Here is a 13,971-nt window from a genome sequence, read left to right as displayed (position 1 = left end):
CACTTTGTGGTGGCACCAAAAATGACGCAGTCAGTCATCCTGAGGACCCAAATTGTTGGGGGCAATATGCTGACTCTGTAAACTGCTTAGAGAGGGTTATAAAGCACTGTAAAGTGGTATATAAGTCTAAGTGGTATTGCTATTCTGGGTCTAGCCTGCTTGACAAATGGGCACCCACCATCACATGGGAGGATGGCTGTAGGAAGGTGAGACTAGGAGTGGGACCATTGCCACCTCGCCCTCATTGCAAAGCCCAACCAATGGTGTTGCCACGTGACCCGGAGACCTGTGACAAAACTGCCACCGGTGCCAAATCATCACCAGGCTGCCCCCAGGTCCTTAAAGAATACAGGGCCAATGCATTCAGTGAACAAGAATGCAACAACCTGCCTCCCTACTGGCCCAGGAGCTAAACTGCCTAAGCGAAAGCTGTATTCCATGACCCCCAGAGAGATGCACGAGCTAAGGCAGGGGTGTCAAACTTAAGGCCCATGAGCTGGATTCGGACTGTGGGGTGCTTAAATCCGGCCCGTGGGACAGACCTGAAAATATCAAAGGACCGGCCCACGGTGGCTCTGCTGGCTAAAACGTGCCACGTGCAGCCCTGTTCTGCCCCAGCTACGGAACCCAAGAAATGTAGCACACACAAAACTCCGAACAACTCCGTTTACTACAAACATAGTCTTTTTCAAATGCAGGCTATTACTAAAAATGTCCTTAACAGCCTGCCAGAAATTCCAAAGATTAGATAAAGGCTTACAAGAGTTGGCAATTAGCCCAGAAACCAGGTTTGCAAGGAAAATTCACTCTCAAATGCTCAACAAATGACCGGACGAACACACATTGTTTCCTGCAACGTTTGCCAGCTGTGTGCAAACTTAAATAGGCTAAGGGAGTGGCCAATTAGCCCCAAGCCTTACTCTTGAGGAGACCTCCTCCTGAGTAACCACTCTTGCCTTTTGTCAGCTCTGCGTGCTCGTGCATTGAGAAGAGGCTCCTCCACTTCACTCTCTTCACTTGAAGGAGCCTCTGGAGGATCTGAAGGTCCTGGCTGAATCTCTGCCTCTGGCACCACATCTTCTTCAGCCTCCTCGCTGTCCGACTTGAGCGCTGGCTGCACAGGCTGCTGGCGCGACACCACACCAGTCTCCTCCTCGTCAGGATCAGCCACAATCTGTGCAGGCTGCTGGCGAGCCACAACAAGCCCCCCATGCCTCATTTTCACCCTACATGGCCTCCTGCAGCGCTCTGCCGGCCAAAAATGGGCCAAAAAAGAGCCGAAAATGGGCCAAAAAGCAGCCACACGGGCCCACCACATGGACCATTTTTGGCCTCCCCAGCCTCCAGCAGCACTCTATTGGCCAAAAACAGGTTGCGCGGGGACCTCAGGAGGGAGTCTCTCATTGGTTCTGCAAGCTTCCTGTGGGACCGCCCCTTCTATGTGGTCATTAAACTATTCTCCCACTGCTGGATTCTCATTTGGTTGTGAAGCACACCAGAACACTGGCTTCTACAGCCATTTTATGCTATAAATGTTGTCAGTCTCTTTTCCTTCTGGAAAAGAATGGCACAGTTGAATTTAAATGATGAAACAATTTATCTTTTCGACTTTAAACCTAACGGGCAGGAAATTCCCTTGAAATTCAATTAAAGACCTGTCCTTGGAATTTTATCTAGGCCTTCTTCCAGCAGAAATGGCATTTATTACCCACTGGGGAAAAGATGAGAATGAAAAAAAAAACCCTTTTACCTCAAGGAACTGACTGTTGTTCTTAATGCCAAGGCAAAAAATAGATCTAAGACACTATCCTTCTGCTAATATTTTTCCCCTTTAAGTGCTTGTTTTTCCTCTCGAGCTGTGGCTCAGAAGTAAAAGCAAACGCAATGAAGACCACTACGCTTAGCGTACTGCATATATATGATGCAGAGACCATATTTGACCATTTATCACTGGAAGAACACTGGATAAGCAAAACTTCAGAGATAAAAAGACAAATACAGAAGATAATTTAAGTGGGTAAGTTGTTCTCTATTTGTATTTGTAAAATAAATTGTGAAATCATGGAGTCCTTGATCTAGACAGGAGACTTTGAAGCCATGTCTTCAGAAGGAGCTTTGCTGGCTGGCAAACATATGCAGTTGCTATGAAGTGAGCACAAGGAGCAGATGTCAAACTCCATCATATCTGTGTGTCTCCATCTGTATTTGTGTGTGCATACATCTACAGACATAGCAGGACTATCTCTTATGTTTGCCACTAAAGGATCTGAGAAAGAAATAGGGTGAATGAAATTTAAATTATGCATCTGAACAAAGGCTAATTCAAAAAGATAAGAAGGGACAGAAAAAGGAAGTCTAGATGTAGATTTTAATTAAACAGAAGACTGAGGGGAAAAAAAGGAATGAGAATGGAACTGCTACTGAAATGAATTGTGTTGTCTTCTGGTAATTCTAATGTTTATTTTTCTGATAAGGCTGAACTTGTTGCAAGCATCTCTTCTCTCTCTACTCTCTTTACCTTTCATTGCAAGAATGTTTTTCTTTTTGTGAGATTTAGTTGTCTAACCAACCTCCATTCTCAATCTTAATCTTTTATGGCATATGACAGCCCAAGGAGGAGACCAAGAATTTGATTTATAACCTCTCCTTTGGATTCTAGTACAGCACGAAAAAAGTGTTCTGGATAGTTTGAAAATGGACTACCTAGAATATAGTTATTTTTTTCTAATAAAAGCATCAGCCTATTTTCTATTCTGAATAGTAACATAATTTTCTTGTAATCTTTCCACCCCCCAAAGAATGAATTGGTGCCATTTTATGCGGTCACTGCAGTTTGCAAACAACATATACTTTAATGCAGTGTGTGAATCTACCCATGTGAGAATCCAACAATTGTATTCAATAAATCATGGTTAAAACAAATTCTGTCTAAGCATGATGCGCAAAACGGTTTTCAAACAGTTTTTATTTCATTTTTATTTTTTCTCTACAGCTTTGGCAATCTAAAAATTTAAAGTGAAAGTATTGCATCTCTTTTGAATGTTGTCAGTAATCAACCATTCATTCTTTCCTGCAGGAGAGAATGAGAGAAAATAAGATAGGAACTTCAAATGAATCACTGGTGACCAAATTCATCCTGATCGGATTATCAGAATATCCCAAAGCTCAGATTATTCTCTTTTGGTTCCTCTTGATGGTGTATCTCATTAGTTTTCTTGGCAATGGACTCATCATCATGTTGATCATTGCTGACCCCCGACTTCATACCCCCATGTATTTCTTCATTTGTATCCTTTCCACAGTAGACTTTATTCTTACCAACAATGCACTTCCTGAGATTTTAGTGAACTGCTTCAGTTACAGGCCCACAATTTCTTTCTCTAGATGTTTGGTCCAAATGTATATGGGTCTATTTCTGGTTGTAGCAGAGTGCATCATTTTGGCAGTCATGGCATATGATCGCTTGGCAGCTATATGCCAGCCATTATACTACACGCAGATCATGAGTTGGAAATTATGCATTTATCTAGTAGCCATGTCAGTGGCCCTTGCCTTCATGACAACACTGGTCAACGTGCTCTTGCAGCCCACTGACTTCTGTGGCCATCACACCATCAACCATTTTGCATGTGAACTGCAATCTTTACTCAAACTGGCTTGTTCCAACGGAGTCAGTGAGCTCTTTATGCATATCTCCAGCTTCTTTCTACTATTCCCTCCCTTTGGCTTCATAGTTGTGACATACATCCGCATAGGCTTGGCTATACGACGTATCAGCTCTACCCAGGGACGCAGAAAAGCCTTCTCCACCTGTAGTTCCCACCTTGCTGTGGTCAGTGTCTTTTATGGAACAATTATGATCATGTACTTGAGACCCGAAGAGAAATCCGTTTCTGAAAAAGACAAGGTCATATCCTTAACATACGGGGCTCTGACTCCCATGCTCAATCCTCTGATCTACAGCCTGAGAAACAAGGATGTCAAGGGGGCATTTTGGAAGCTGATTCAAAGAAAAACCTTAATGTAATGTACACATATGTTCACCATGTTCCATGTAAGTTTTTATTGCTGACAATCTCTGCTAACCTTTTAAAAATGAATTTAATAACCAGCATTACTCCTAGTAAACCCACGACGGCATAAACAATACTGAATTTTAAGGAGGAATGTATTAGGATTTCAAGAACTAGAACTCACAATGCTTTTGCAGAATATCAGGTTGGGGAATATATTCACAAAGAAGCTGAGAATTTTAGGTGCCAAAATACACCCCTAAATACACCATTCTTTCAACTTATTGATGTATGGGCTTCTCTACAAGTATATATGGTAATACTTTTTAAAAATTACTTGTTATTCCATATATGCTCACAGATAAGCCATCCATTAATAAGCTGATCCTTGATTTTCTAACCAAAATACCTGTGCTGGAAAGTAATGAGGAGGCGGATTCTGAAGAGGGAGGGGCCGTATTTCATAGGAATAAGAGGCAATTCAGTCCAGATATTTTGTATCAGAGAAAAATGGGTGAAGACAGCCTTAATAGTTTACTTAATAGTTTACAAACTACATTGTAGAAGTTGATAGTAGCATTTTTAATAGGAAATATTTTTTGTCTGTAGGTGTGAAACAATAAAGAAATCGCTGGCAAAAATTACCATGTGTTGTTCTTGATTTCGAACCTGACATTTTCATGAATAGCCAGTTTAGTCTCACAATTAAAGCACCAGGCTAGAAGGCAGAAGACTGTGAGTTCAAGTCCTGCCGTAGCCATGAAAGCCAGCTGGGTGGGTTTGGGCCATTCACTCTTTCTCAGCCTTACCCACATCACAGGGTTGTTGTGGGGACATAGGAGGAAGTGTGTTGGATATGTGCACCATCTCAAGTTATTTGTAAAAATAAGAAGGGTGGGATACAAATTAATAAATAACAATTTCAAAAATGTTTACTAGTATTATATGAAGAGCTGCATCAGGATCTCTGTCTGGTGAAGTTAAGCTTTGAACCTCTAACATATGTGGTTGCATAGATCTGCTCTGCCAGAGGAATGATTGTAGCCTGTTCAATTATGCAGGAATCACAAAGGATGAAAGAAAATAAATAAAGCATGAAACAGGGAAAGACATAATGCACAATACACATTTTATTGAAGCAGATTTTGAAGATTTTAAAAAGGAAATTTATTCCCTCATTCCCCACCCAGAAATCTTTTAAAAATCATCATTTGTATGCAGAGAGATCCATTCATCCCAACAAGGGAGATACAAGCAGAGAATCAATATAGCTAATCATAATTGGTTATATAAGAAATAATATGATTTCCATCACAGGAGGAGGGAGAGAAGAGCAGGATCATCAGCTTCATTTTTCTGTTTCTCTGTTTTGTTTTTATTTTTGTTGACAAATGAAAATAAATATGAAAAATAGAAAAAAGATGTATAAAGATACTTCTAGTGAATGCTGGAAATGTGAAAAACTTTAAGGGACATGTTATCATGCATGGCAGACTTTTGAAAAAGCAATATAAAAATTGGATACAAATACATATAATAATACAAAGAATTTTAAAGATTAATATTAAGAAAAACCCCAACACTCTTTATTTGGGATTTATGGAGAGCCAATTAGAAAAGAGTTGTGGAAAGACTGATTTTATATATGGTAACTACAGCAAGATTATTATAAGCACAACAATGAAGAATACTAAAATACCACAATGGAAGGGTAGATTATGAAACTAGCAGAATTGGCAGAATGAACTTGTTTGGTCAGGAACTGAAGTAATTTTAACAAAGACTAGAAACTATTTATGGACTTTTTGCTTTAAAAGGGAAATAAGTGAAGTGATATTAACTGCATTCAAATAAATATAAATGAATTTAATGGAAATTACTGGAAACCAATGCAAATTGGTTTTGCTCCTGGCACTATTAGCTGGCATGTCTGCTATTCTTCATTATAGAATTCATGGTCAATAAAGCCAAAACTATAGACATCCACTGGCAAAACAAGGCTTTGGGACAAGCTGAAACACCTAAATCTCAAGGCTTGAGCATCAACTTACAGTTAGTTAGATCTGTGCTCTGCTAAAGTACTATGGTTTGTCATCCCCATAAATTGGCTTCCATGTTTTCAGAGAAAGGGCTCAAAACAAGCTTTCAGGCAATAGATTGAACATGGTTTTGGTGATCACCCAAGGATTTCACATACTACCAAGGATGTAGTACAAGAACATATCAAGGGTATGTAGTTCAAAAATTGTTCTCAGATGTGTTATGCACTATTTGCAGGATCTAATCTGGAAAAGAGAGGCCCTGAACCAACCCCATGTTTGGTGGAATTCTCTGTTTGAATTGCACTGTTTAAGGCATTAAATCTAATTCAGTGCAGACATCCAAAGGAAAGCATCCCTGGCAGGGGTGAAATCCAGCAGGTTCTGGCAGGTTCTTCCCCCAGGAGTGGGGAGAGAATGGGGATGTTGCAGTATCCTTCCCATGCCACGCCCACCAAGCCACACCACGCCCACCAAGCCACACCCACAGAACCGGTAGTATAAAAATTTGGATTTCACCATTGATTCCTGGTGGATGTTGTCTATTTTCTAGTTGGACAGATCCAGCAATGAGAAGCCTACCCTTGTGTTCAGTTTTATCGTTCTTCTTAGTTTTTAAAAAAGTCCATCATCTCACTGTTTCATCAATAAACTACTAAAAAAAGGAATTCAGTGTTACTATGTAGGAAGCTGATAAAAGGTTTAACGGTTGAGTAGTTCCAAATCCTAGACACACTTCTCTTGGCCCTAATAATGCTAGATACATGCACGAAACAGAAAGCGTGGTTTCTTACATATGTAGAACAAACACATTGCAGTAAAGGGTTCAGTTGAACCAGGTCCAGACAGTTGTGGTCTGGCCAAACTGAAATACATAACAGAAACTCAGAACCCAGCAGTGTTTTGCAGGTTGATTGAGTCACCCCATAAAGGTGAACCTTTATTATTATTTTATTGAAGTCTAGAAATGTAAAGATAAAAAAATTAATATAAACTACTGTAAACCACAACATATATATTTTAACCCTAGTCACATAGATTTACTTTATAAACCTCCTGTTTACTTTTTTTAAAAAATGATCTGTAATCCCATCAAATAATGTCCCACAAATTGATTTCTTGTAATGTTCTCTTTGTCTCCTTTCAGGAACAGAATATAGCATACAGAATAACAGTTGAAAGGGACCTTGGAGGTCTTCTAGTCTAACCCCTTGCTCAAACAGGAAGCCCTATACCCGTGATGGCGAACCTATGGCACGCGTGCCACAGGTGGCACGCGGAGCCATATTAGTGGGCATGCCAGCTCAGCTCTGGGGCGCATGCGCGCACTGGCCAGCTGATTTTCGGGCCTTCTGGGCCCACCAGAAGTAGGGAAACAGGCTGTTTCCTGCCTCTGGAGGGCCTGTGGGGGTGGGGAAGGACCGTTTTTCTTTCTTACCTGGCTCCAGATCCTCTCTGGGTATCTGGGAACGGCGAAAACAGCCTTTCCCACTCCTTTGGAGGCCCTACAGAGGCTGAAAGGGCCCATTTCCCCACTCCCGGTGGGACAAGAAATGACGTTTTTTTCCTGTCCCCAGCCTCCAGAGACTCCTAGAGAGGCTCCTACAGACTCCTAGAGAGGCTCCTACAGACTCCTAGAGAGGTTCTGGAGGCTGGGGACAGCAAAAAATGTCACTTCCTGTCCCACCGGGAGTTGGAAAATGGGCCCTTTCAGCCTCTGTAGGGCCTCCAAGGGAGTGGGAAAGGCTGTTTTCGCCGTTCCCAGATACACAGAGAGGATTTGGAACCAGGTAAGAAAGAAAAATGGGCCTACCAGGCCATCATGTGCCAGGAGCGGGGGGGAGGGGGGAGGGGGTTGCACACACATGCGCGTGGGCATGTGCGCGCATGACCCTCCCCCACCCCCCCTCTCCTGGCACGCAATGGCAAAAAGGTTAGCCATCACTGCCCTATACCATTCCAGATAAATGGCTGTCCAATCTCTTCATAAAAACCTCCAGTGATGGAGCATCCACAACATCTGGAGGCAACTCATTCCACTGATTCTGGTCAGGAATCAGGAAATGGTGCGGTGTTACTGGCTGGGAAAATGTTGGGCTCCGACAAGCTTGGCAAAATCCAGCCAGATGAACCATTACCAGGGGGTCTTCGGACTGAAGCTGTCCTGTAGGGACAGTGAAGAAAGAGAGGCAGCTCTGTATCTAAAGAGGGACAGGCAAGTTTCTTGGATAGCCTGAGAAGGTCTCTCCGAGCCGGTGATGGGGGGGGCGGCGACCATGAAGCTGGAGCCTCTAGAGCAAGAGATGTGCAGGAGGGAAGATTTGGACAGAGTGCTGGTGTTGGGTGAGTGATCAGCTAACCCACAGACAATAAAAAAAAAAATTAAAGATTGTTAACTACTAAACGATTACTAAAATTACCCCGGTGTGGAAATTGCGGCTAAATAGTGGCGGAGGGAGATGGCGGATGGAAAGAGAAAGTGAGAATGACAAGCGCGCCATAGAAGAACCCGAATAAAGAATTAAAAGTGATTGACAAATGTAAATGTAAATCTGGAACTTGGATTCAATTTGAATTGGATTATAAACTGATTGGTGATGACTCGGTAAACACGGATGTGGATTACAAATAAAATGACGATTTGTTAATTAGACGAGTGGAACTGTGGATTATAGAGACACATCTGCAGGAGAAGGAAGAGCATGACATGAAATTGTTTTATTTTTAAAACCTTGAACTTTTAAAAAAAAGATAACTGGCGAGAACTAAGGGGGATATGTTTTGCCTACAAGAGGACAGACTTTGATGATTATAAAAGAAGGACCTTAATGTGATTTAAAACTGGAATAATTCAACCCGGAAAGAATAAAATGGAACAGGAACTTAATGAACTGATAAAGACGATGTGTTTGGAAATAAAAGAAATGATTATAAATTTGCATGGAAAATCGAAATCTGAGGAGGCAAAGACAGAACTAGAATGCACTGAAGATGAAAAGGAAATGACTAACGAGAAACAAGAAAGAGAGATAGATAATGAAGAAGACAAAGACAAAGAGACTGACTATTGAAAATTAAACAATTGTAATATTAAATATGGACAAAAAGAAAAGAAACAAAGAAGGAAAAGAGGGTGGAACAGGGAAAATACAAAAAGCTTAAATGATTACACTGAGATTAACAGTGGGAAGATAAAAAAGAAGGAAAAGAGATGGAAAATAATAAGAAATAAAGGACAAAATAAAAGATTTTATGATCTTAAAATACAAAATAAGCATACTAGGAATAACAAAGAAAAGAATAACAAAAAAGGAAAGAGAAAGGAGAAATAATGGGAAATTTAGGACAGAATAGGAGAGTGCAGAACTTTAAAATACAAAAGAAAGGAAGAAAAAGGGAAAACAAAAGGAAAAGAAGGAAAAGAAGGTGGAGGAGAAGAAAAAATATTTAAAATATAAATGATTATACTGGGATTTATAGTGGAAATATAAGAAAGAGGGAAAAGAGATGGAAAATAATGGGAAATAAAGGGCAAAGATTTCACAATTTTAAGATACAAAATATTAATAATGAAAAGATACGAAAAGGAAAAGAAAAGTAGAAACAAAGGGGAAACTGTAATAAATGTCACATGCTCAATAATATTGGAGATTTACAGAATGATAACTTTTAAGAATATGAATAAACCAGTTGAGGGAAATGTAATATTTGGAATATTCTAAACTATATATTTGAAACAAAATTAAAAAAGAGAAAAGAAGACAAATTAAGAATATTTTAAGAACTAATTGGATTGGGTAAAATGAGAAAGGATTAAGATGCGATTTATTTATTTATTTATTTATTTATTTATTTATTATTTGAATAAGTGGAAATATATTGTTAAAATGTTTTGAGAAATATATTTAATGATTGAAATTGAATGTAAAACTGAATGAAATTGAAATGATAAAAATGATTTAAATGTTATACTTGCAAGAAGTAAAGCAGAAAAAATATATTGGTAAAAGTAAAAAAGATAAGAGATTAGAAAAGTGTTTGAGTAAAGAGTTGAAGGAAAAAAAAGAATAAGATGAAATATATTGTTAATAATTAAAAAGATAAGGGACCGGGGCTGCCTGAACTCCACAATGGAAAACATTAAATTGAAAATGAATACAGCAATAGAGAAAGATGAAGGAATTGGAGGGGAGCAGGAAGGAGAGAGAGGGATGGAAGAGTAAGGAGGAAGGAAGGGAAGGGAAAGCAGAGTAGGAGAGAAGGTAAGACGGGGGGGGAAGAGAGGAAGAGAAGAAGAAGGAGAGGAAAGAAACTTGGAAGGAGAAGAGGGAGAGGCTAGGTTTGAGGAGAAAGATTGCTGTACAATAAAAAAAGAAGATGAAGTGGAAGAAAGGCAGCTCTGTGCAATTTTGTCTGGATCAATCACTTCCTCTTTATATAAGACTTCATAAAAATTTCTCGCTCTTTCTAGCTTATCCATTTCTTTTGTCAGAATATCTCCATTGGTGTCTTCTAATATTAGAATCTGATTTTTTTCCTGTTCTTTTTTTAATCTATATGCTAGCCATCTTCCCGTCTTGTTGGCGTTTTCAAAATGGTAGTGTTTTATCCTCTTCATTTTTTGTGCCAACTCTTTCTGATCCAGGATGTTAAGGTTATGTCTTGCCAACATCCATTTTTGTTTGGCCATCTCGTCTCCCGGGTTTTGTTGTAGTTTGCTATCTGCTTCTTCTAACTTCTTATTATATTCATCTCTAACTTTTCTTTCTTCCTTGTTTTTGAATGCCATATATGAGATCGCTACTCCTCTCAAATACGCCTTCATGGTATCCCATACAATTTCCTTCGCCGTATCCTGCCTGCCGTTCTCAATGAAGAAGCGCTTAATTTCTTCATTTAATTTTATTATAAAATCTTTTTCATTCAAGAGGTTAGATCTTAGACTCCATCTTTGTTGCCTCCTCTTATTAACGTGGTGCCAATTTATTTCCAGAAGTTTATGGTCTGTCCAGGTATTTATACTTATATCTGCTTTCTTAATTTCTAAACCTAATTTTCTAGTAGTCCATATCATGTCAATTCTAGACCATGAGTTCTGTGGGTTTGAGAAAAAAGTATATTGAGAATCATGAGGATGTAAAGTACGCCATATATCAATTAAATTGAGTTCATCAACAAGATCAAAGAAGCTTTTTGGGAGCGGTAATCTTTTATTCCTTTTTCTCTCACCACTTTTATAATCTTTCAATGGGTTGACAATTCCATTAAAATCGCCTAACATACATATTTCCAGATGGGTCCAGATCCCTAATTGTTCGTGTAATTTTTTATAAAATTGTCCCTGTTTCTCATTTGGAGCATATACTCCCACTAACAGCATTTTTGCATTAGCTCTCCTAATTTCTACCATTAAGATTCTCCCTTTAGTATCTTTATGTTTTAATTCTGCCTCAATTCCCTTTTTCACATAAATCGCCACACCCCTTTTCCTTTTCTCCGCTAATGACACAAATAATTTACCAAATTTAATAAATTCTAAGCAATTTACCTCATCTTCTTTTATGTGGACCTCCTGTAGACAAATTATATCTGGATTCTGTTTTGCCAGTTTTGATAGAATTATCTTTCTTTTTTTATGGTCATTTAAACCGTTGACATTTAAGGATATAATTTTTAGGCCATCCATTTCTTATTTTGTGTCCGGGTTCTAGTTTTTATTTGTCTTTAGGGTTACCGCTCTCACTGGTCTGATCTTTTTTCCTTGTCCTTCCGCTTCTTCTTTTTTCTTCTCCTCCTCTATATCTTCTTTTGTCGTTTGCTCTTGTGAGGTCTCTTCTTCCGTATTTACTGTATCAAGCTCTTCTTTACTAGTGTGTTCTTCTTCTCCTCCTCTTATTTGCTCTAGGAAGTCTTGTGCTTCAGATAAGCTTTCGATTTTAACTTTTCTTCCTTGCCATGATACGATCATCCCCTCAGGCAGAATCCATCGGAATATGACATTCCTTCTATTTAGGTGGCTCGCCAGGAACCTATAGCTTCTCCTCACTTCTCTCACTCTTCTAGGTACCTGTTTTAGGATATTCACCTCTTTTCCTTGGAATTCAATCTTTTCTTCTCTCGCTATGTTGAGGAGAATATCCCTCACTTTCTTCCTGGCGAACTTCACATGAACCTCCCTGGGAAGTCTATTTCTTCTAACATAGTTCGTTTGAACACGGTAGCTAACTTGCCACAGATAGCAGAAGAAGAGAGAGAAATGTTAAATAATAAAATCACAATGGAAGAGCTTAAATCTGCGCTTGCTAAAATAAAGAAAAATAAAACACCAGGTCCAGATGGTGTCCCGGGGGAAATCTATGCAAAATTTGAGGAAGAATTACTATTAGAATTGTTGGACATATTCAATGAGGTACTAGTGGGTACAAGAATCCCAGACTCCTGGAAGGAAACCTATATTACCCTCATTTTGAAAGAAGGTGCTGACCCAAAACAGATAGCAAATTATAGGCCAATTTCTCTGTTAAATTCAGATTATAAATTATTTACTAGTATAATTGCGGAGAGACTAAAAAAAATTTTAAATGCCTGGATTCACAGCGATCAGAAAGGATTTCTCCCAGGGAGACAAATGAGGGATAATGTGAGGACAATAATAGATGTCATAGAATATTATGAACAACACCCGGAAAAACAGCTGGCGTTAGCGTTTTTGGATGCCCAAAAGGCGTTCGATAACCTTAATTGGAAATTCATGATTAACCAAATTGATTTGATGGGATTTGGCACAAACTTTAGAAAGATGATCGAAAATATATATAATAAACAGAGAGCAAGTATATTAATAAATGGGGATAAGACACGGACATTCTGGATACAAAAGGGAGTTAGGCAGGGATGCCCCCTGTCCCCCTTGCTTTTTATAATGGCCTTGGAAATTCTATTAAGAAAGATTAGAGACAACAAAGAAATCAAAGGATTACAAATTAAGAAAGAAATTTTTAAAATACAAGCCTTTGCGGATGATGTGGCCTTAATAATGGAAGACCCCCTAAAATCTGGTCCCAAGGTACTCCAGGAAATACAACAGTATGGTGAAGTCGCTGGTTTTAAACTTAACAAAACTAAAACCAAAATCTTAGTAAGAAATATGGAGGAGATGAATAAGAAGCGGTTAGAAAAGTCCCTGGAACTGCAAATAGCAAAAAAGATAAAATATTTGGGAATCTGGATTACTGTAAGGTACTCCTCCTTAAAAGAGGACAATTATAGTCCATTACTACAGAAAATAAAGCAGGATATAGATAGATGGAAGAAACTAAAACTATCCCTTACAGGTAAAATTTCAGCAATTAAAATGAATATTCTTCCCAAAATCATATTTTTGTTTCAAACCATTCCGGTGAACTTGGATAAAAAATATTTTTTAGAATTGGAAAGGAAGGTGCGAGATTTTTTGTGGGAAGGGAAGAAGGCAAGAATTGCATATAAAACGCTGCAAGGGAAAAGAAACATGGGCGGCTTCGGATTACCGGATTGGCAATTATATCAGAATGCGGCCAAATTAGTATGGATCAAAGATTGGGTCACACTACAAAACAAAAGAACTCTGACATTAGAAGGCCACGATCTACAGGCAGGCTGGCACGCTTATTTATGGGGCCCAAAGAACAAAAAGAAATTACATTTCCACAGACACAAATTAAGGGAGACTCTGATCCAAACATGGGAAGAAATTAGACAAAGATATTATACCAAAACTCCGATTTGGCTCTCAATTACAGAGGCGCTACTTGCTGCTAATAAAAGGGATATTGGAAAATGTGGCACGTACAAAGACATACTAGATGGAAATGGTACGCTTAGACCTCGAGAAACACTAAACAATCAAGGGTTTAATTTGGACTGGTGGAGTTACATGC

At 39.0% G+C, this 13,971-nt stretch overlaps 1 protein-coding gene across 1 annotated transcript; it reads left to right on the top strand.

Moving 5' to 3' along the window:
• Positions 1-4,065, top strand: LOC132710857 (olfactory receptor 13H1-like). The gene is made up of 2 exons (XM_087886631.1): positions 1-2,017; positions 3,077-4,065. Exon 2 carries the CDS (start codon positions 3,083-3,085, stop codon positions 4,025-4,027), a length of 945 nt encoding a protein of 314 aa, XP_087742757.1. The 5' UTR covers positions 1-2,017; positions 3,077-3,082; the 3' UTR covers positions 4,028-4,065.
• Positions 4,066-13,971: the final 9,906 nt, after the last annotated feature.

Source organism: Pantherophis guttatus, chromosome 2 (genome assembly GCF_059756535.1).
Source record: "Pantherophis guttatus breed Tessera chromosome 2, ASM5975653v1, whole genome shotgun sequence".
Lineage (NCBI taxonomy): Eukaryota > Metazoa > Chordata > Lepidosauria > Squamata > Colubridae > Pantherophis > Pantherophis guttatus.
Note: the sequence above shows the minus strand (reverse complement) of the source record. Positions and strands in the feature narration are given on the sequence as shown.